The sequence below is a fragment of the Eurosta solidaginis genome, chromosome 5, assembly GCF_040869045.1.
Source record: "Eurosta solidaginis isolate ZX-2024a chromosome 5, ASM4086904v1, whole genome shotgun sequence".
In the NCBI taxonomy this organism is placed as follows: Eukaryota; Metazoa; Arthropoda; class Insecta; order Diptera; family Tephritidae; genus Eurosta; species Eurosta solidaginis.
Window position 1 is genome coordinate 10,248,065 of NC_090323.1, and position 23,394 is coordinate 10,271,458.

Here is a 23,394-nt window from a genome sequence, read left to right on the forward strand (position 1 = left end):
TAGCCAGCGAAGCCTTTGGGCCTTTTTCGCTGTAGCTATGACGGACAGGAACATAAATCTTAAAAAAAAAATCCACTGTATCGAAAAACATCTGAAACAGATTTCGGAAAAAAATTTCGAGCTTTGAGAGAGCTATAGTATGCACTTAGTCATACTAAAAGGTTTGGCTACAAAACTGCATATCTTCTCAAAAATTTTTTAGAGAACCCTAAATAATAATTCGAAATTTTCGAAGTTTTCTCGAATTTTTTAATTTTTTCAAAAAAGGGTTTGACTTTGGTTTGATTAGTTTCAATTACAAAATTTATAGAGTTTTTCCCTCAATATATCGAGAGAAAAATTATATTTAACTGACGAAATATGATAAAAATTTCCACTGCTATTTTTTGCTCCATGCTGCGCTTTTAACATCGATAACACTCCCTAAAACCATCAGGAAGTATCTTTCGTGGTTGTTGCATTAACGATATAGACACTCCCGAAGGATTTGGGGAGTCTTATCGATGTTGGTGGTCCTTTGCCGGATATAGATCCGGCACGTTACGGTAGCAAACCACCATTAAGGTACTAACCCGACCATCTTGGGAACGATACCGTCCTCCCCACCCCCTAAATCCAAGAGGAACTTGGTGTCGCCAGAGCCTCGCCTGCTAAATATGTGTATGATGCATTCATATTTGTAACAGGATTCCCCTCGTGTCGGTGAGGTTGACAATTGGGTTGCGAAAGCTTTGTATTTCCCTTATCAACCCCTTGAATCCCTATCTTACGTGGTCTTATACGACAACCGAGCTGCAACAGAACCAAACTAATTTGCGGTTAAAACAATTCAAAACCTTCCGATCAGTGACATACATACTTACCCTATAATCACATATATGCCTGTAAGCGGTTGTGCGTGTCTTCCATATCCAAGGCCGCTAAATTTATCACTTTGAACGATATTACACAGCATTATACTAAAAAAAAATTATGCAAAACGTGATATACCTTTATATTAGACTAACAATTAAATTGGATCTCGGCGATTTAATAAAACGCATTTGCTATTTTGAAGAACCCACATGTGCAACAACAAACTTTCTCAAATTCCTCTAACTTCTGGGCCTCAAAACAAAAAATGTCAACAAATGCATAATTCACTTCTCAATTCAAACAAATTTTCCCATAAAATAAATCAACGCAAAAGTAAATTAATAAAATGAATGCAACCTTGAACCATGGCGCGGTGATGTCGAGTCATCGGCTACAATGGCCATTCTATCAAAACAAAAATAATAACAAAGCTACATACTACTACTTTCCACAACCTGCCACAAATATGTCTGCAGCCCCGTCGTTCACAACACGTGATGTCACAAGGATGAGGAGGAAGGAGCAGGTCTTAAAGGACTCAACGATTCATATACGTCTAACAGTACACCTATCCGCGCACCCACGCTTCTCGAAGATAGCGTCCATCTAATATTGGGCAGTGCTTCCGAATTGAGCGCTAATTTCACCACACTGCCGCCAAATACTTTACATAAGAGTAACAGTTATTGCGGCTACATACGTCCAAAATCGACCATATTAAAACAAAATGGTCTTAACGGTCGAATCGCTGCCAGCCTAACAGATGACGAGATTTCCGCTAATAGTTATAGAAGTACGCGTTATGCGACATCATCCAACAGCGATCTAATGTCAAACATACCCAACGCAAACTATGACAATGATGCTATGGTTGATCTTAGTGATGAAAACGATCTATTAATGCCACCGACGGATAACGTTAATGGTGGTGGTGAAGCTTTCGGTGTTAATAGCGGCTCATCTAATGCTCGTCGCAATACACGTGGTACGATAAAACCACGTGCGCCACTTTTAAGTCGAATTATTATCCACCGCAAGTATCTACTTGGATTTACGGTCTTGTTGCTGGTCTTTATGGCTTTTCTATTATTTGCATATTTGACACGCGGATATACGGAACGATTTTTATTTTGGATTCAAATGCAAAATCCATGGATTATTGTTGGTGTACTAATACCGTTGCTCGTGGCTGTCAGCTTTCCTATAGTAGTGGGCTATTTCGTACTCATGCTTACTTCCGGTTATTTGTTTGGCGCCTTTAAAGGAGTACTTATAATTCTTGTGGGCGCAAATCTGGGTGTGGCTGTTGCGCATTGGACTATTAGAAGTTTCCGACATCGCATACCAGTGCACAAGTAAGTATATCGTAAAATTTTAAACTAACATAAGGCTGTAGTTAAAGTTGAGCTAAGTCTAACCTTGCCATTTTGGCCGTTTCCATACAATTTTCCTACTCATCCCAGCTCAAGCGCCGTATACAGATATTATTTAAATGTGTTGGACAGACTAGCTTTTATACCTTTTCGTATACTAACCTCTTACTATGTAGATCTGTGTTGCTGGGCTTTCACTATATACAACTCTTTTAGTTTAATCAAACACATCGGATAATTATTTATTTTTACTTTAGCTTGAACAACTTAAAAGGGGATTGACAAAATACCTATACTCTATCTATTATCTTAAAATCTTGACCCTATAATGCCATCTATTGAAGTCAGGGTATTGGCATTTTCTTCATAATGGGCTTAGAGTTGGTCAACGAAAAAACTCCAAGTATTTGATTTTTATGACGGCTACACCCTTGCGCACAATTGTGTAAATGGCTTTTTAAATAATCGCGCTTTTTAGTTGATTTTTGTACATCCAAACTATCGTTTTTTGAAAGAAATCCATGAAAAAAATCATATATAAACGTTCTTAAGATTTTTAAGAACTATTGAGCTTTACACCGATAAATGATAATTGTTATTCAATTATTATTTTTGGTTTTATTGGGAAAAACTGAAAAGAAGGAAAGATTTACTGGCATATTGCGATGGTGCCATTTCGAAAACCGCCACGTCATCATCGTCAGGCAATTTCGTAATGTTTTATCTATTTCAACAGATTTTACCGGGGATCGAAACTCGATCGGTGTTAAGCTGTTTAATTCTTAAAAATCTTAAGTAAAATTGAACACACCATTAAACATACAAACAAAAAAACGTTCTTACTATAGTAAACTATAGTTTATTGTGCAATATGCCACGGGTAAACCACCTTGGTTCTCAAGGCAACTACTTAGAATTGATAATATTAAGTCTAGATTGTATAAGCGTTTCATGAGATCTGGAAAATCTGTCGATTTTTCTAAATATTTAGTAGCGCGCTCCAACTTTCATCGTCTTAACCAGCAATGTTGTAAAGGTTACTTATTGTGCTGCAAATTTCAATTTATTAACAACCCGAAACGTTTCTACAGTTTTGTTAATTCGAAAAGTAAAACCTCTGGTTTTCTATCTACTTTTATTTATGGATGCAAAAACGCTAATTCCGATAATGAAATCGCAGATTTATTTGTTGAATTCTTTAAATCAACCTATTCATCCCAATGTGTCCAGTCTGATGTTTATCCATATAGCTTGGAAAGTTCTAATAGTATTTTAAACCCATTTATTGATAAAGATACTGTTCTTCAGAGTCTACTTGCATTGAAACGGATATCTTCACCGGGTCCAGACGGTGTTCCTGGTTGCGTTCTTAAGTACTGTGCTGTCAGCCTATCTGAACCTATCTTAAAATTGTTTAAACTGTCTCTGGAAACCGCATCATTCCCATCTATTTGGAAACAATCGTTCATCATACCCTTGCATAAAAAAGGTAGTACGTCTAATATTGAGAACTACAGAGGAACAACAACAACAGAGGCATAGCTAAGCTCTCAGCTATCCCTAAAACTTTTGAGTAGATAATGACATGCCAGCTTCAATATCTGTGTAGCTCTTTAATATCACCTTGCCAACATGGCTTTGTGGGTCGAAGATTAACAACTACCAACTTGCTTGAATATACATCTTTCGTTATAAATGGTTTTTTAGATTGCAAACAAACAGATGTCATTTACACTGACTTTAATAAAGCGTTTGACTCTGTTAATCACGAGCTCTTAGTTCACAAACTTAATCTACTGGGCTTTCCAAAGCCTTTGTTAAATTGGATTTCAAGTTATCTTGAAAATAGGACAAACAAAGTTTTCTTGAAAAACAAACTTTCAGGGATTGATGTAACTTCTGGCGTGCCCCAGGGTAGCCATTTGGGTCCATTGCTTTTTACCCTGTTCATCAATGACTGACCACAGGTTATCTTGCATTCTAGAGTTTTTATGTACGCAGAAAGATGTAAAACTTTGTTACACATATCTGCCTTCAAACTGGTCCTGTTTTAATGAGCTTCAGGCTGATCTCGCCTCTTTTCAATGCTGGTGTCCCAATGGAAGATTGGTTAAGGTATAAATCACCACAATGAGACATTTTCGTCTCCTTTTGACAACTAAAAACTGTTTAATCAATTCTGCGATCAAAAGAAGACTCGAAATCGACTCCCTCTTATGAGTGAAATATGATTTATTGGAAAAGCAACAACAAAATGTAAAGCGATCACAAAAAATTATTAAAATAAGATTCCAAATAGACTTAAATGTCTCGAGAAAGAATCGCAAAAGCTTTAAAACACACTTAAACATTATTCCCATAAGACTCATAAATGATGGTAAATATGACTCGAAAAAGACTAAATACTGATTAGAAATATAGGTTAAAAGAGGCTCACCAAGTGTAGTCGCGCGTAGGGTACCACTGGTACCACTTTCTCCCGACGAGGGAATCAGAAAATGAGCGCATATATGCTTATTTTGATCATGCTGGAGACTCGAAAAAGACTCTAATATGATTAATAATCTCAAAAAATGCTGGGTGGGGTACTGCAAATTTACTTTTTTTGAATTTCCCTAAATGCAAGCAAATGACATTTCACCGGGTAAGGCCGGTCCTGACATCGTATATACTTAACGGCAATCCTTTGGAGCGGATATCTGTTGTAACTGATCTAGGTGTAATTTTTGATCCGAAAGTAAGTTTTAACAGGTCTCTTAAGCTAGCCCAACCTTTTCAGCCCAATCAAAAAATGAGACCGTACTAAATTGCACAACATTTATTACTAATTTAGTACCGGTTAATTAAATTTATTACCCTTGTATTTTAAAAAATATCGAGGGTTGGGCTAGCTTAAGTTTAAGCCAATATGCACAATCAAAAAACGAGACCGTACTAAACTGCTCAACATTTATTACTAATTTAGTACCGGTTAATTAAATTTATTACCCTTGTATTTTAAAAAATATCGAGGGTTGGGCTAGCTTAAGTTTAAGCCAATATGCACAATCAAAAAACGAGACCGTACTAAACTGCAAAACATTTATTACTAATTTAGTACCGGTTAATTAAATTTATTACCCTTGTATTTTAAAAAATATCGAGGGTTGGGCTAGCTTAAGTTTAAGCCAGCCCAACCCATATGCACAATCAAAAAACGAGACCGTACTAAACTGCAAAACATTTATTACTAATTTAGTACCGGTTAATTAAATTTATTACCCTTGTATTTTAAAAAATATCGAGGGTTGGGCTAGCTTAAGTTTAAGCCAGCCCAACCCATATGCACAATCAAAAAACGAGACCGTACTAAACTGCAAAACATTTATTACTAATTTAGTACCGGTTAATTAAATTTATTACCCTTGTATTTTAAAAAATATCGAGGGGGGCTAGCTTAAATTTAAGCCAACCCAACCCATATGCACAATCAAAAAACGAGACCGTACTAAATTGCAAAACATTTATTACTAATTTAGTACCGGTTAATTAAATTGATTACCCTTGTATTTTAAAAAATATCGAGGGTTGGGCTAGCTTAAGTTTAAGCCAGCCCAACCCATATGCACAATCAAAAAACGAGACCGTACTAAACTGCTCAACATTTATTACTAATTTAGTACCGGTTAATTAAATTTATTACCCTTGTATTTTAAAAAATATCGAGGGTTGAGCTAGCTTAAGTTTAAGCCAACCCAACCCATATGCACAATCAAAAAATGAGACCGTAGTAAACTGCAAAACATTTATTACTAATTTAGTACCGGTTAATTAAATTTATTACCCTTGTATTTTAAAAAATATCGAGGGGGGCTAGCTTAAATTTAAGCCAACCCAACCCATATGCACAATCAAAAAACGAGACCGTACTAAACTGCAAAACATTTATTACTAATTTAGTACCGGTTAATTAAATTTATTACCCTTGTATTTTAAAAAATATCGAGGGTTGGGCTAGCTTAAGTTTAAGCCAACCCAACCCATATGCACAATCAAAAAACGAGACCGTACTAAACTGCAAAACATTTATTACTAATTTAGTACCGGTTAATGAAATTTATTACTCTTTTATTTTAAAAAATATCGTTTTTTGATTGTGCATATGGGTTGGGTTGGCTTAAATTTAAGCTAGCCCAACCCTCGAAATTTTTTAAAATACAAGGGTAATAAATTTAATTAACCGGTACTAAATTAGTAATAAATGTTTTGCAGTTTAGTACGGTCTCGTTTTTTGATTGTGCATATGGGTTGGGTTGGCTTAAATTTAAGCTAGCCCAACCCTCGATATTTTTTAAAATACAAGGGTAATAAATTTAATTAACCGGTACTAAATTAGTAATAAATGTTTTGCAGTTTAGTACGGTCTCGTTTTTTGATTGTGCATATTGGCTTAAACTTAAGCTAGCCCAACCCTCGATATTTTTTAAAATCCAAGGGTAATAAATTTAATTAACCGGTACTAAATTAGTAATAAATGTTTTGCAGTCTAGTACGGTCTCGTTTTTTGATCGTGCATATGGGTTGCGTTGGCTTAAATTTAAGCTAGCCCAACCCTCGATATTTTTTAAAATACAAGGGTAATCAATTTAATTAATCGGTACTAAATTAGTAATAAATGTTGTGCAATTTAGTACGGTCTCGTTTTTTGATTGTGCATATGGGTTGGGTTGGCTTAAACTTAAGCTAGCCCAACCCTCGATATTTTTTAAAATAAAAGAGTAATAAATTTCATTAACCGGTACTAAATTAGTAATAAATGTTTTGCAGTTTAGTACGGTCTCGTTTTTTGATTGTGCATATTGGCTTAAACTTAAGCTAGCCCAACTCTCGATATTTTTTAAAATCCAAGGGTAATAAATTTAATTAACCGGTACTAAATTAGTAATAAATGTTTTGCAGTTTAGTACGGTCTCGTTTTTTGATTGTGCATATGGGTTGGGTTGGCTTAAACTTAAGCTAGCCCAACCCTCGATATTTTTTAAAATACAAGGGTAATAAATTTAATTAACCGGTACTAAATTAGTAATAAATGTTTTGCAGTTTAGTACGGTCTCGTTTTTTGATTGTGCATATGGGTTGGGCTGGCTTGAACTTAAGCTAACCCAACCCTCGATATTTTTTAAAATACAAGGGTAATAAATTTAATTAATCGGTACTAAATTAGTAATAAATGTTGTGCAATTTAGTACGGTCTCGTTTTTTGATTGTGCATATGGGTTGGACTGGCTTAAACTTAAGCTAGCCCAACCCTCGATATTTTTTAAAATGCAAGGGTAATAAATTTAATTAATCGGTACTAAATTAGTAATAAATGTTGTGCAATTTAGTACGGTCTCGTTTTTTGATTGTGCATATGGGTTGGACTGGCTTAAACTTAAGCTAGCCCAACCCTCGATATTTTTTAAAATAAAAGAGTAATAAATTTCATTCACCGGTACTAAATTAGTAATAAATGTTTTGCAGTTTAGTACGGTCTCGTTTTTTGATTGTGCATATGGGTTGGGTTGGCTCAAATTTAAGCTAGCCCAACCCTCGATATTTTTTAAAATACAAGGGTAATAAATTTAATTAACCGGTACTAAATTAGTAATAAATGTTTTGCAATTTAGTACGGTCTCGTTTTTTGATTGGGCTGAAAAGGTTGGGCTAGCTTAAGAGACCTAGTTTTAACATACATATCTCTACCACTATTAACAAAGCAACTGGTGTACTAGGATTTATCAAACGTTGGGCTAAAGAGTTTGATGATCTTTATTTCACCAAGGTCCTTTATATCTTGCTGGCACGTCCCATTCTAGAGTATTGTTCATGTGTTTGGTCTCCAACCTATCAAAGCCATACAAATCGGATTGAGTCGGTCCAGAGACAGTTTTTAATTTTGCAATACAATTAGTTGGCTGATGCCTAGCTGATTTTCGCGCTTCCTGATAACTCACACCTACTGCGACTAAGTCCAAGTCTTCTTCCAACTGTCAATCCTATCTCAGCAGAGTTCTCACTCGCCTTCCAAATTCGGATTCCGGTAGCAATACTATCTAACTCGAAGAGGCCTGGGTGATTTTCGCGCTTCGTAATAACTGACGTTAATTGGGAGCGTCAATCGAGACAAAGTCTTCCTCCAACTCCAATCCAATCCAATCTTAGTAGAGGGCTGCATTTTCTCTGCTTCCAAATACGGGAGCTGTGCCGAAGCATCTTTTATTCTTCTAACATGAGCTAGCTAGCGAAGCCGTTGGGATTTTATTTCGTGTACTTTGTTCATTTCCGTTAAGCGCATATAGCTCATGATTAAACTTCTTTGTATACATACAGTGGAAATAATTACACAGCTCAGGGTAGCAAGAGTTACCAAGAATGATTCACCTTTTTTTTAAGTTTTAGCGCGATGAATATAACAGAATAAACTTTCCCAAAGCTCTTTAATTTTGTATAAGCTTCATAGGTCTTTGGTATGGAAGACCAGCCTAACACCCAATATACCACAAGGTACAGTTTACCTTACATTTAAAAGAGGGAGTTGCTTGTTGTCAAGCTACCGTTTTTTATAAACTTGTTTTCGAAAGTATAAACCCTCTTAAAATATTTTTCCGCATGCGCCACTGAAATTGACGTCATATTTATATACATTTTTCATTTATCGGGCCCTTTTTGCATACTAAGCGAATAAATATTATATTATAAATCAACCGATTTACTCTTGCAACTCTCCACATGTCAACCACTTGTATTTCTTGTTGCCCTAGTTGATATCTAATTGAGTGGGTAGTCTTCTTAATAAGTACTGCTTTTATCCAGTTTAAAGTTAATTTCTGTTGCTAAAAAGTGGATAAAAATAAATTAAAAATCCACATTGGAAAGTTTTTGTCGGAAAGTAGTTTCAGCTTTGGCGCTCACAGTTTTTAAATACTTTTTCTAAAATTTCGTTGCCATATTTTCAGTTACGCTGGTGTTGGAACAGTTCCTAGTCAAAAGGAAAGGAAGAAATTTTCGTGGAAATTGGGGTATTGAAACCTGTCCTGTCATCTGCTTACTCATACATATTTGCTTATAACAAATTGCACATGTTTCTAAATTGTACATAAAACAACTTTGCTAACTTTCATAACTCGGCAATCTTTGTTGGATACGTTACAGTTTAGTACTCCTTTTAGCACCTTTTCATTATCTGACTGTTTATGAAGGTGTTAAATTTCACAATAAGAGTCATAGCACTGTATTATAATTTACTGTCATTATTTAGTTAAAGCTTATCTATTCAGCTTTGGACTATAATAACATTTATTATTTGGTTTCATTTATGAAATCACATGTACATACACTGAAAGAAAAAGACTGGTAAAACCAACCGAAATACGGGTCAATTCACCCGAATTTTCTGTCAATTTTTATCCATCGCAACAAGATGTCAAATCAACTGCGCACAAATCGTTGATTCGTAATTGACCGTTTTAGTAGTCAAATGAACAAAAAAAAGTTGTTGCGACAGCTTTGTATGAAAGTACCTGTTTAAGCGACTTAAACTATGAACATTTTTCGTTCGTTTGTTTCAGTAGCCATTGAGTGTGCTTGTAATTCTCAACTGGTTAGTGAAATATTCTAAAGACATAGTTTGAGTTTTTTAATTAAAATGGAGGTTCTTCGGATGGTGTGCTAATACATCAGAGCCCAGTGCTCGCCTCCATATCACACTTTGAAGGGGTTCTTCAAATAGAAGATGAGGTGGCTCATTAGAGCGAAACCTCAGAGTGCCCAACTCTCGCCCCAAATTAAATAAATAGAGGTTCTTCGGATGGTGTGCTAATACATCAGAGCCCAGTGCTCGCCTCCATATCACACTTTGAAGGGGTTCTTCAAATAGAAGATGAGGTGGCTCATTAGAGCGAAACCTCAGAGTGCCCAACTCTCGCCCCAAATTAAATAAATAGAGGTTTTTCTTGTAGAAAATGGGGTGCCAATACCTCAGAGCCGTCCCGTGCTCGCCTCCATATCACATTTTAAAGGGTTCTTCAAATAGAGGATGAGGTGGCTCAGTAGAGCGAAGCCTCAGAGCCCCCCAGTGCTCGCCCCCACATTAAATAAATAAAAGGTATACTGATGCTATGCATCCTTCCATGACTTAAATACACCAATAACCCTAAAACTACCCAACTCAATAAATGGAATACATTGAATCAAAAACCCCATAAACTCAACACAGTCCATTAATAATAATAATTTATAAATTTAAAAAAAGGAATGCTTGGTGGGAGTTGAACCCGCAACCCCGGGCGTTTGGTCGGGTACGTCAGCCACTGTGCCACGACTCATACGCTTACAAGCACATAAAATTACTCATTTATAACTCTTATTAAACTGCTCGCCCTCAATTGCCCAAAGCTTAAGCCCCCATTACTGATACTTAGCATAGACTTGACTTGACTTGGCGTAAACTTGGCAACTTAGCCACGATTATACTCCACTTGGCGCATAAAATCTGGCATCATAATCAGCGTTGAAATTTATTTTTAAATAAATGTCAATTTGTATAACAAAATGTCAAAATGAAATGGAAACAAACAAATGGCATCTCAAAATGTAAACGTCACTTAGAACTTACATAGAAAATCAAAATTCAACAGACTGCTAAGTCAAGTTAAGTTTTGAGTAATCAGTAACATGCAATGTTAATTTAACAGAACTGTAAGTGACAGTTCGCAAGCCAAGTCAAGTCTATGCTAAGTATCAGTAATGGAGCCTTTAGACATGGTCCTTCGAGCCGGATGACTGGCTCGTATGGAAGTTTCATTAGACGACTAAGCCGTCTAAGGGGGGAGTATGTTTAAGCGACTTAAACTATGAACATTTTTCGTTCGTTTGTTTCAGTAGCCATTGAGTGTGCTTGTAATTCTCAACTGGTTAGTGAAATATTCTAAAGACATAGTTTGAGTTTTTTAATTAAAATGGAGGTTCTTCGGATGGTGTGCTAATACATCAGAGCCCAGTGCTCGCCTCCATATCACACTTTGAAGGGGTTCTTCAAATAGAAGATGAGGTGGCTCATTAGAGCGAAACCTCAGAGTGCCCAACTCTCGCCCCAAATTAAATAAATAGAGGTTCTTCGGATGGTGTGCTAATACATCAGAGCCCAGTGCTCGCCTCCATATCACACTTTGAAGGGGTTCTTCAAATAGAAGATGAGGTGGCTCATTAGAGCGAAACCTCAGAGTGCCCAACTCTCGCCCCAAATTAAATAAATAGAGGTTTTTCTTGTAGAAAATGGGGTGCCAATACCTCAGAGCCGTCCCGTGCTCGCCTCCATATCACATTTTAAAGGGTTCTTCAAATAGAGGATGAGGTGGCTCAGTAGAGCGAAGCCTCAGAGCCCCCCAGTGCTCGCCCCCACATTAAATAAATAAAAGGTATACTGATGCTATGCATCCTTCCATGACTTAAATACACCAATAACCCTAAAACTACCCAACTCAATAAATGGAATACATTGAATCAAAAACCCCATAAACTCAACACAGTCCATTAATAATAATAATTTATAAATTTAAAAAAAGGAATGCTTGGTGGGAGTTGAACCCGCAACCCCGGGCGTTTGGTCGGGTACGTCAGCCACTGTGCCACGACTCATACGCTTACAAGCACATAAAATTACTCATTTATAACTCTTATTAAACTGCTCGCCCTCAATTGCCCAAAGCTTAGACAGTACCTATGTTGCCATATAAATAAATAAATGTAAGGCGCGATAACCTCCGAAGAGATTTTAGGCAGAACTTCTCTTCCAATTTGCGTAGTGCTCCTTTTTAATTTTTCTTGCAAATTGGCGGGACGCGACCTACTTGTTTTATGCTGACTCCGAACGGCATCTGCAAGGCATATGAGTTTTCACTGAGAGCATTTCATGGCAGAAATACACTCGGAGTGCTTGCCGAACACTGCCGAGGGGCGACTCCGCTTATAAAATTTTTCTTCTAATTGAAAAAGCTTGTTTCTAAAATTTTGATGTTGCTTTTCCCGGGGTGTGAACCCAGGGTCTTCGGTGTGGTAGGTGGAGCACGCTACCATCACACCACGGCGGCCGCCATATAAATACGTAAATGTGTGAATACATAAATACGCATGCTTGCTACATATACATACATACATACATATGAATATAGAAATGAAAATAGTAGTCACAAAACTGATTCTCAATTCTTTCAGTTGCAGCTCAGCTCATTCTCAATTTCTTCTCTCGCATGTAGTTACCACACTTGATTGTTTTGAGCAAAACTTGTAGTATAAATGTGTGACGTAACATTTTAAAAAGAGAACTTCTAAGTTATAGAAAAGTAAAGAATCAAAACGCTGGAAAGTAATTCACCACTGGAGTAACTTTACATGTAATTCGGCAAGTTTAATTTTCGTAACACTTTAGGTTAAAACGATTCCAAAACAACTCAAACTTTTATTTTGTCGGAAAAATCAACATAAAAAAGGATATTTTTTTTATTATCTTATTAGATTCGTTCGCGTGAGTGAAAATTCATAAAAACTTGAACAAAATGTTACTAACTCTGGAAATATTCTCTTCGTTCAAGCAAAACTTTTGCAACAAGAGGTCGCAATTTTGCTTTTTGCTTGGGCGAGAAGTTGCAAAATTGTACCCGATAAATAGGTGTCCCGGTATCTCATAATTTTTTGCACAGTAAATTCAAAAAAGGGTTTTTTGGTTTTGTATAGATAACCGAAAAACTAGTTTTTTATTGTTTTCCCATTTTGTCTGTTTTTTCGATTTAATGGTTTTCTTATTTTGATGTTTTCTTTTTTAACAACTGGCACCATCGTCATAAGAACAAAGTAGAGAGCGCAGTGAGCGTAAAATTCTCTTTGAAATTTGCTCATGTACTGACAGTTGATCGCCGTTGAAATAACCTGCAAGGTCAGTTGTGTTAAAGCCTTCCGCGATTTACAACCAGATTGACTGAATTTTTGTATGTGTGCGTATCGGGTATTTGACGCTTGCCCCGCGACTATCAAATAAAAAGCCATCAATCAACATTTGCATTGAGAAACCGTAGCGTTCGGACGTGAATATTCCGTCATCGGATGATGAATTTTTTTACTTGCAACTACAGCAGTTTTATTAAATAATAAAAAAATTTATAAAAATTTTATTAAATAATAATAAAAGCTTTACATTCCATAAAGCTGCTAAACATTGATAATTTTCAATAAATTTTAATATGAATTGCTGTTCTTCCGCGCACTTGTTCATTTTGAATGTCGACACAAACTAAATACAACACTGCGGTTTGTCAATAACACCCCGCGACTATCAAATAAGCTGGCGTCAAATGAAAAAATCAAAAATTTTTGATTTTCATCAACGTGTAGCCGACAACAAATACGTGTGTCACGAAGCCACCCGACTGCACTAACACACACAAAATTCAGTCAATCTGGTTGTAAATCGCGGAAGGCTTTTAAGAGAAAAATCAGCTAGATTGAAATTTTGTTAACTTGAGAACGACAATTTCTCTTTTGTTGAATTGACTAAACTAATTTGTTCGCTTGACAAAGAACTCGGTCAAATTAACCATAATTCATTTCATTTCAATTCGATAAATTTTACCGAATCTCCGCTAAGTCAAGAACATAACCGATTTGTTGATTTTACTATCACCATTTCTTTCAGTGTATGTGAACATTTATCGCTTAACTTGAATGGACTTTGGGTAATAATTTGTTGCAAAGCACGCGATCAATCATTTATGAACCTAACACTTGGTATATGTAGCAATTTAATCACTGTAATAATGTAGTACGCTAAATTGTTACTTCGAACTACATACTAAGTAATTAAGGTGCACGTACCTTTTGCATGTGTTGGGTTATTAGTTAGACTAATAAATATTTGGTAGCTAGGGCAGTTCCCGCCAACATTCGAATTATTTTTAAAGGAGATTTGTATAAATGAATAGATCTATGAATCCTATGTTCTGCTGGTGATTGAATATTTACTGAATGATATGAAATAGGGGAGATGGAGTAGGCCCTAAGTGACCACGCCTCGGTGGGAGCATTGTCTACGTAATGTAAAGAAGGACTTTTACTTAGCAAAACAGCGAACGGGGTAAACTTCATTACATTCTTATTTAGGTAAGTTCGTTGAGCTCTTTGTGAGAGTTACTCTTCGTATTGCAACCGCGTGCTGGACCAAAAGAAGGGACTTCAATCTTAACGAAAAATATATATACATATATAAACATAGAGACCATGATGAGACAAACCGGTATGAAGTTCCTTGATCGAATTAAAGTACCCTTTAATTGGCGCTTAATACCTCCAGTTATCACTTCTTATTCACCATTCATCTGTTCTTTTCAACTCTGTGTGGGCATCAAAACTTCATATGCTACCAAAGTTCGGTTTCCCTAGGAATATATTCTAGGTAGGATCGTGTTCGTCATTTCTAATAACATGTGGCAGCCAGCAAAGCCTTTGAGCTTACTAGCTAAAAACCGTTTAAAAACAGATCTGCATAAAACTCGTACACATCATGAAGAGAACTTTTTCTTCGAATTCTTTACCACCTGCCTTTAATAGGGTCCGTGATTCAGATCGAAAAAATCTCGTTTTCGGGACCCGTTTTACAAAACAAGTGTAATACGAAATAAATTATTGTAAAGAGAAAAATTTATCAGAAAAAATTCACTTGTATTTTTGTAAAACGATCGCCTAGGCACCCAATCAGGGTGAGATGCCTGATACTAATACATGTATGCTAAATTATTGCCAATAAATAATAGAACGTAATTATTTGCATAAACATTTTTAATATCCTCTTCGTTCCGTTTCTCATAATTAAACTAATTTCGAAAGTAAATATTTATATATTTAGAACAGCCCGCAATTGGTAGAAAATTATCAAGGCCTATAACGTCAGAGACTTTAAGGAACAAAGAATAGAAATAAATAAATAAACATATATGTAGCTTAAAAAATAAACAAAATCCAACCAGCATTTGCGTAAACGGAGGGGTGTATGCTTTAAAACAACATGCAATTTTTATACCCAGCAGTACCCATACACTTAGCGTTGTTCACCTACCAAAATATGCTGCCGACATTAGAGATAGAAAGACATGTGTCAAAACTATTAGCAATATCCTTTTATACGATAAGTTGCGTAAAATTGCGAATCTCAAAAACGCTTTTCCATTTCGAAAATTTCTAAAAGACAAAAATAGAATAATTTAGTATATATTGTAACGAGCTTAGAGAAGTTCCGCTTATTCCAAACTTTCTGCTAACGTTCGAATCGCTAAACTGTTGAATAAATAACTGCAATATTCAATAATGCAAAATGGTCTTTATTAGGCTACTTTGAGATTACTTCACAATAACTCTTATACTTCACAACTAATTGCATGTTTAAATCAAACTGCTTAGTCAAGCCTCAGCTTGCGCTGCTTTTATACTGTCGGTTTCCTCGTTCACCCATTTCTCCTAAGGTCTAGTAATTTCGCCGACTTCATGCTTGGTTACCAGCCATATACATGTATATTTGTAGTTTGTAGCCATATGCGTGTGTATATGTGAGTACTACTTCGGCTGATGATTACATGTGTTTGGGAGTATCTCTCCGTTGCCTTGTATGTGCATAAATGATGATGAATGTGTTTATGTAGCTTGCTTTAATGTTTTTGTTGTTGTGCATTTAATTAAAAAACCTTAGTGATGTTAAAATTCGCCACAATATTGTTCGGTTTCACTCGAACTTACGCTCCCTTGTGTTATATTCTCATTTATACTTTTTTGTATGTTTGCGATATTCTGAAAATTTTCACTTTCTTGAATTTTTCTTTGCAGGTTAATTAAAAATGAGACTGGCCGTGCTATACTGCGCGTAATTTCTGGACCAAAAGCGTTCAAAGTAGTTTTATTCACACGTTTAACGCCCATTCCGTTTGGTTTGCAAAATACAATTTTTGCGGTGAGTAGTATTAAAAAAAAAAAAGTATATTTGTATATTTATGTATGTACATTAGACTGCCTCCTTATGCAAATTGTTTTCTTTGTTCTACATGATAATCAATAACCAACTTGTTTGTGCAACTATTTGACTTTTCAATTCAATTTCTTCCAATCAGTTTTCTTTTACTTACTTAAAGTTTCAATTTCAATCTTTGATCAAATATTCGTTAGTTCAAATAAAATTTAAATTAACTATAAAGCCCAAGAAAGATTTTATATTTAAAAGTTTCAGGGAGTTGTCAAGAGTAGACCGGCAACGTAAAGCTAGTTGCAGAACACAAGCAACTCTCCACACGTTAGCCTTCCCCGCCACCTCCTCTTCCTCACACCTTCAAGCATTTTAGTTTATTTCCTACACCTGGCAAAGTTTACTCCTGATTTTAAGCTATTTTATACTTCTTTTAAAAACAATAAATAGTTTAAGCCATTTCAAAGATATTCTGGATTTAATTTTAGTAGAGACACTTGAAAAATATAATTTTCGATAATAATGGTAAAACCAAAACCACAAATTTTTACCCGTAACGCGTTTTTAAACTTTTTTGGTCTATATTATAAACTATAAGAGGATAAAACCAATTTTTAATATATTTAGGTTAAAATTTTTGGTAATTTTTATAGCCTTATGCGTTTACGTTATGTTAATAATAATGAGCTTAAAGGCCGTGGTTAAATAAAACATAATGTTTAAAATTTCGTTGGTTTTTTTAATTTGTCAATATTTCGGCTTCAGTCTGAAGCCATCTTCAGGACTGTAAGTAAGCACAAATATATAAAAAGGGGGGGGGGGGGGGGGGGGACATTCATTTCAGATACATGGTCATTAAAATTTACGTTATGCAACTAGGTTATACATATAAACGAGACACAACTTACACTTGTGGTTATTCTTTATCGACTGATCATATGTTCGGAAACAAAAATTTTATCCAGAAATTTGAAAAAGGGAAATTTTCTGGACTAAAATTTAAACCAAAACATTTCAATTCAAAACCAGTCATATGAACTCGATTCGTTTTTAACTTTGCAAAAACAAAAAAAAAGTTTGGTCATATATGTAGACCAAAATGTTTAAGATTTAAACCAAAATTCTCAACCGTGCAAGTAACGAGTTCCCGCAACAAAACTTGCCGCGTAGAAAGTCTTTTGGCGCGATATTTGAAAAAAAAAAAATTGGTTAGCTCAAATACCCAGCCAGGTGCTATAAAGTATTGTGAAACTAAAAACAGATCTACAGTAGCTCCCTCAAAAACTTTCTCTTTCATATAAATTACTTTTGGAAAAGTTGAATTGTGTTTCACGGCATTAATTTATAATAATAAATATGTAATTCTGAGTGTTTTCAGTAATAAATAAAGATTATTGTGTTTTTTTTGTTTTTTGCTTTTGTCTTATTGAAAATCAACAATTTTAAGTGTTTACTTTCAGATACCAGATAACTTGTTTTTTATCAACTTTTCTGCGGCTAGCCACATTACAACAGCTGCTTGGTATAAAATTTTTAAATAATTATATTTATTTTGTACAAACATACAAATATGCATATCCACGTTTTTCCGTTTTTTGTTTTATAAGCACATTCATTCTTAAATGTTTTATTTTATAGGTGCATATATGTATGCATGTAGTGTGTGAGATTAAACAATGACCAGAGAATAAGCAATGGGACTTTTGTATAAAAAGCGAGCAATTGCTCAGACTCGAGTTTCTAACTAATAGGTGACTTGTTTGTTTTTGCTTCAGAAACAAATGACACAACCTTTACTCGCAAACTGGGGTCGGAGCAAATACTGTTTTTGTGCATGCGGCTAAATGGTTCCACTCCACTAGAAACGGATCTCTAGACTAGTTGACACTAGCTATATATTCATGGAATGCAAATTTTCTTTGTTTCGAGATACCATGTTTAGAAATAATGAGCTCGATTGTTCTTTTTTTAAATTACCATGTGCTTTAGAAATACGTCGTTAAAATCAAATATTAAAGTACAATACCTTTGTTCTCCATTATTCGCCTTCTTTTACAGCCGGTTCCATAAGGCATTTAAATGAAAAATTATTTTTTTACTAGCAAAAGCAGTTGCCGTTGTAGTTATTTTAATAACAAAAACCGTCAAGAAAATTGTTAATCTAAGATGAGAACTAACTTTAGTTTCGAGTATGCGTGGAAGTAAATTCTAAACAAACGCTAAAGCACACTGCCAGAACTTCAAGTTTTAATGCGTTTCCATATCGATGACTGAGTGGAAGATCGATCTACCTCGGTTGCCGGCTTCAAGACACTCTATCTCAGAAATAGCTAAAGGGAGCGTTCTCTATGCAAATTTATTTACAGATATAATTAACATAAAGTAAACATGTGTACTTTTAAACTTAAAAAAAAAAATAGAAATTAGGTAATCTAAATTTAAATTCTAAATTGAAATCCATTATAAATTGAAGTCGAGCAATTTAACAAACTCTTATCTATAATACTAATTAAATTGTTAATGATGAGTATTTACTGCATAAATATTTAAGTATTTCAAATTGCATTGACTACAATATTGGCTAATAGTGAAATAAAAATAATGACTCGATTTAATTGGTTGAAATTCGCTTTGCTTGAATGAAACTTGAATTTTCGTTATTACTAAAATTATTCGTAATATTTAAACCTGTAATTATACGAAAGCTAACAAAAGTAGAATAAACAAGTAAGGAAGGTTAAGTTCGGGTGTAACCGAACATTACATACTCAGTTGAGAGCTATGGTGACAACAAAAGGGAAAATAACCATGTAGGAACCGAGGGAAACCCTGGAATGTGTTTGTATGACATGTGTATCAAATGGAAGGTATTAAAGAGTATTTTATGAGGGAGTGGGCCATAGTTCTACAGGTGGACGCTATTTAGGGACATAGCCATAAAGGTGGATCAGGGTTGACTCTAGAATGCGTTTGTACGATATGGGTATCAAATGAAAGGTGTTAATGATTATTTTAAAAGGGAGTGATGCTTAGTTCCAGAGGTGGACACCGTTTCGAGATATCGTCATAAAGGTGGACCAGGGGTGACCCTAGAATTTGTTTGTACAATATGGGCATCAAACGAATGGTGTTAATGAGTATTTTAAAAGGGAGTGGGCCTTAGTTCTATAGGTGGATACCGTTTCGAAATATCGGCATAAAGGTGGACCAGGGTTGACTCTAGAATGTGTTTGTACGATATGGGTATCAAATTAAAGGTATTAATGAGGGTTTTAAAAGGGGAGTGGTGGTTGTTGTATAGGTGGTCGCCTTTTCGAGATATCGCCATAAAGGTGGACAGGGGTGACTCTAGAATGCGTTTGTACGATATGGGTATCAAATGAAAGGTGTTAATGATTATTTTAAAAGGGAGTAATCCTTAGTTCAATAGGTGGACGTCGTTTCGAGATATCGCCATAAAGGTGGACCAGGGGTGACCCTAGAATTTGTTTGTACAATATGGGCATCAAACGAAAGGTGTTAATGAGTATTTTAAAAGGGAGTGGGCCTTAGTTCTATATGTGGAAGCCGTTTCGAAATATCGCCATAAAGGTGGACCAGGGGTGACTCTAGAATGTGTTTGTACGATATGGGTATCAAATTAAAGGTATTAATGAGGGTTTTAAAAGGGAGTGGTGGTTGTTGTATAGGTGGTCGCCTTTTCGAGATATCGCCATAAAGGTGGACCAGGGGTGACTCTAGAATGCGTTTGTACGATATGGGTATCAAATGAAAGGTGTTAATGAGTATTTTAAAAGGGAGTAATCCTTAGTTCCATAGGTGGACGCCGTTTCGAGATATCGCCATAAAGGTGGACCAGGGGTGACCCTAGAATTTGTTTGTACAATATGGGCATCAAACGAAAGGAGTTAATGAGTATTTTAAAAGGGAGTGGGCCTTAGTTCTATAGGTGGACGCCTTTTCGAGGTATCGCAATAAAGGTGGACCAGGGGTGACTCTAGACTTTGTTAGTACGATATGGGTATCAAATGAAAGGTGTTAATGAGTATTTTTAAAAGGGAGTGGGCCTTCGTTCTATAGGTGTTCGCCTTTTCGAGATATCACCATAAAGGTGGACCAGGGGTTACTTTAGAATATGTTTGTACGATATGGGTATCAAACGAAAGGAGTTAATGAGTATTTTAAGAGGGAGTGGGCCTTAGTTCTATAGGTGGACGCCGTTTCGAGGTATCGCAATAAAGGTGGACCAGGGATGACTCTAGACTTTGTTAGTACGATATGGGTATCAAATGAAAGGTGTTAATGAGTATTTTTAAAAGGGAGTGGGCCTTCGTTCTATAGGTGTTCGTCTTTTCGAGATATCGCCACAAAGGTGGACCAGGTGTGACCCTAGAATGCGTTTGTACAATATGGGTATCAAACGAAAGATGTTAATGAGTATTTTAAAAGGGAGTAATCCTTAGTTCCATAGGTGGACGCCGTTTCGAGATATCGCCATAAAGGTGGACCAGGGGTGACCCTAGAATTTGTTTGTACAATATGGGTATCAAAGGAAAGGTGTTAATGATTATTTTAAAAGGGAGTGATGCTTAGTTCCAGAGGTGGACACCGTTTCGAGATATCGCCATAAAGGTGGACCAGGTGTGACCCTAGAATTTGTTTGTACGATATGGGTATCAAATTAAAGGTATTAATGAGGGTTTTAAAAGGGAGAGGTGGTAGTTGTATAGGTGGTTGCCTTTTCGAGATATCGCCATAAAGGTGGACCAAGGGTGACTCTAGAATGCGTTTGTACGATATGGGTATCAAATGAAAGGTGTTAATGAGTATTTTAAAAGGGAGTTATCCTTAGTTCCATAGGTGGACGCAGTTTCGAGATATCGCCATAAAGGTGGACCAGGGGTGACCCTTGAATTTGTTTGTACAATATGGGTATCAAAAGAAAGGTGTTAATGAGTATTTTAAAAGGGAGTTATCCTTAGTAAGATACCGCCATAAAGGTGGACCAGGGGTGACCCTAGAATTTGTTTGTACAATATGGGTATCAAAAGAAAGGTATTAATGAGTATTTTAAAAGGGAGTAATCCTTAGTTCCATAGGTGGACGCCGTTTCGAGATATCGCCATAAAGGTGGACCAGGGGTGACCCTAGAATTTGTTTGTACAATATGGGTATCAAAAGAAAGGTGTTAATGAGTATTTTAAAAGGGAGTGGGCCTTAGTTCTATAAGTGGACGCCGTTTCGAAATATCGCCATAAAGGTGGACCAGGGTGACTCTAGAATGTGTTTGTACGATATGGGTATCAAATTAAAGGTATTAATGAGAGTTTTAAAAGGGAGTGGTGGTAGTTGTATCTGTGAAGGCGTTTTCCAGATCGCGACCAAAATGTGGACCAGGGTGACACAGAACATCATCTGTTGGATACCGCTAATTTATTTATATATGTAATACCTGCCAAGATTTTAAGGGTTTTTTATTTCGCCCTGCGGAATTTTTTCATTTTCTTCTACTTAATATGGTAGGTGTCACAACCATTTTATAAAGTTTTTTCTAAAGTTGTATTTCGTGTCAATAAACCAATCCAATTACCTCACCATGTTTCATCCCTTTTTTCGTATTTGGTATAGAATTATGGCATTTTTTTCATTTTTAGTAATTTTCGATATCGAAAAAGTGGGCGTGGTCATTATCGGATTTCGTTCATTTTTCATACCAAAATAAAGTGAGTTCAATTAAGTACGTGAACTAAGTTCATTAAAGATATGTCGATTTTTGCTCAAGTTATCGTGTTAACGGCCATGCGGAAGGACAGACGAACGACTGTGTATAAAAACTGGGCGTGGCATAAACCGATTTCGCCCGTTTTCACAGAAAATAGTTAGCATCATAAAATCTATGCCGGAGCCACGCCCATTTTGAAATTTTCTTTTATTTTTGTATTTTGTTGCACCGTGTCATTACTGGAGTTGAATTTTGACATAATTTACTTATATACTGTAAAGATATTAAATTTTTTGTTAAAATTTTACTTTAAAAAAATTTTTTTTTTTTAGTGGGCGTGGTCCTTCTCCGATTTTGCTAATTTTTATTAGGCGTACATATAGTAATTGCAAAAATTATAAATTACCTTCTTTTAAAAGTGGGCGGTGCCACGCCCATTGTCCAAAATTTTACTAATTTTCTATTCTGCGTCATAAATTCAACTCATCTACCAAGTTTCGTCGCTTTATCTGTCTTTGGTAATGAATTATCGCACTTTTTCGGTTTTACGAAATTTTCGATATCGAAAAGTGGGCGTGGTTATAGTCCGATATCGTTCATTTTAAATAGCGATCTGAGATGAGTGCTCAGGAACCTACGTACCAAATTTCATCAAGTTATCTCAAAATTTACTCAAGTTATCGTGTTAACGGACGGACGGACGGACGGACGGACGGACGGACATGGCTCAATCAAATTTTTTTTCGATCCTGATTATTTTGATATATGGAAGTCTATATCTATCTCGATTCCTTTATATATGTACAACCAACCGTTATCCAATCAAACTTAATATACTCTGTGAGCTCTGCTCAACTGAGTATAAAAATATTTGATAGAACAGAAAAGGCTGATCAATTTATGTATGTAAATGCTAGAGATGGCAATGGGAGCCAGGTACTAGTTCTAAAATTAACAAAATGAAACAGGATTAGAAGTAATACGATGGTCTCTACAATTTGGAGAGCCAGCCGGCACAAAACTGCTTTCTTGTGCTTTTGAATAATAATAACTTCTCGAATTGTGGGTGTATTACATACTATTCGCAATATGGGTGAACCTACATACAATAAATATATCAAACAGAGCTGCTCAACCCCTATACTCTTATAGCACTTTTGTTTTTGTTTTGCCCTGAAGAATAGACACAGATACAAATTCACACTTCGAATAGAAAAAAAATGCATATCACTCATATATGCCTGCATATATAAATTCGATTCGATTGAAAGTGCCTGAATTTCATATGAAAGTGCAAAGAAAAAGCACTTCCATATGAAGCCAAGGCACTTCGGTATGATATTCAAATTTTTTTATTTATTTATTTAGTTAATTAATTACAGTATATGGTGTTTCAGGCCTTACAGACTATTTAACAGAGATTTAGC

The 23,394-nt window shown here is 35.7% G+C and overlaps 1 protein-coding gene and 1 long non-coding RNA gene across 2 annotated transcripts in view; one reads left to right on the top strand and one right to left on the bottom strand.

Moving 5' to 3' along the window:
• LOC137252029 (uncharacterized) overlaps nt 1-23,394 on the top strand; it is a 36,265-nt gene that overhangs the window by 1,562 nt on the left and 11,309 nt on the right. Inside the window, 3 exon segments of the mRNA XM_067787176.1 lie at nt 953-1,337; nt 1,340-2,210; nt 16,113-16,236. Of these exon segments, the coding sequence (XP_067643277.1) occupies nt 1,202-1,337; nt 1,340-2,210; nt 16,113-16,236 (1,131 nt within the window). The 5' untranslated portion in view covers nt 953-1,201.
• On the bottom strand, nt 557-1,333 carry LOC137252030 (uncharacterized). Its single transcript, XR_010953430.1, has 3 exons — nt 991-1,333; nt 864-932; nt 557-808 (listed from the first exon to the last, which is right to left on the bottom strand). It is a non-coding gene; the product is annotated as an uncharacterized lncRNA (long non-coding RNA).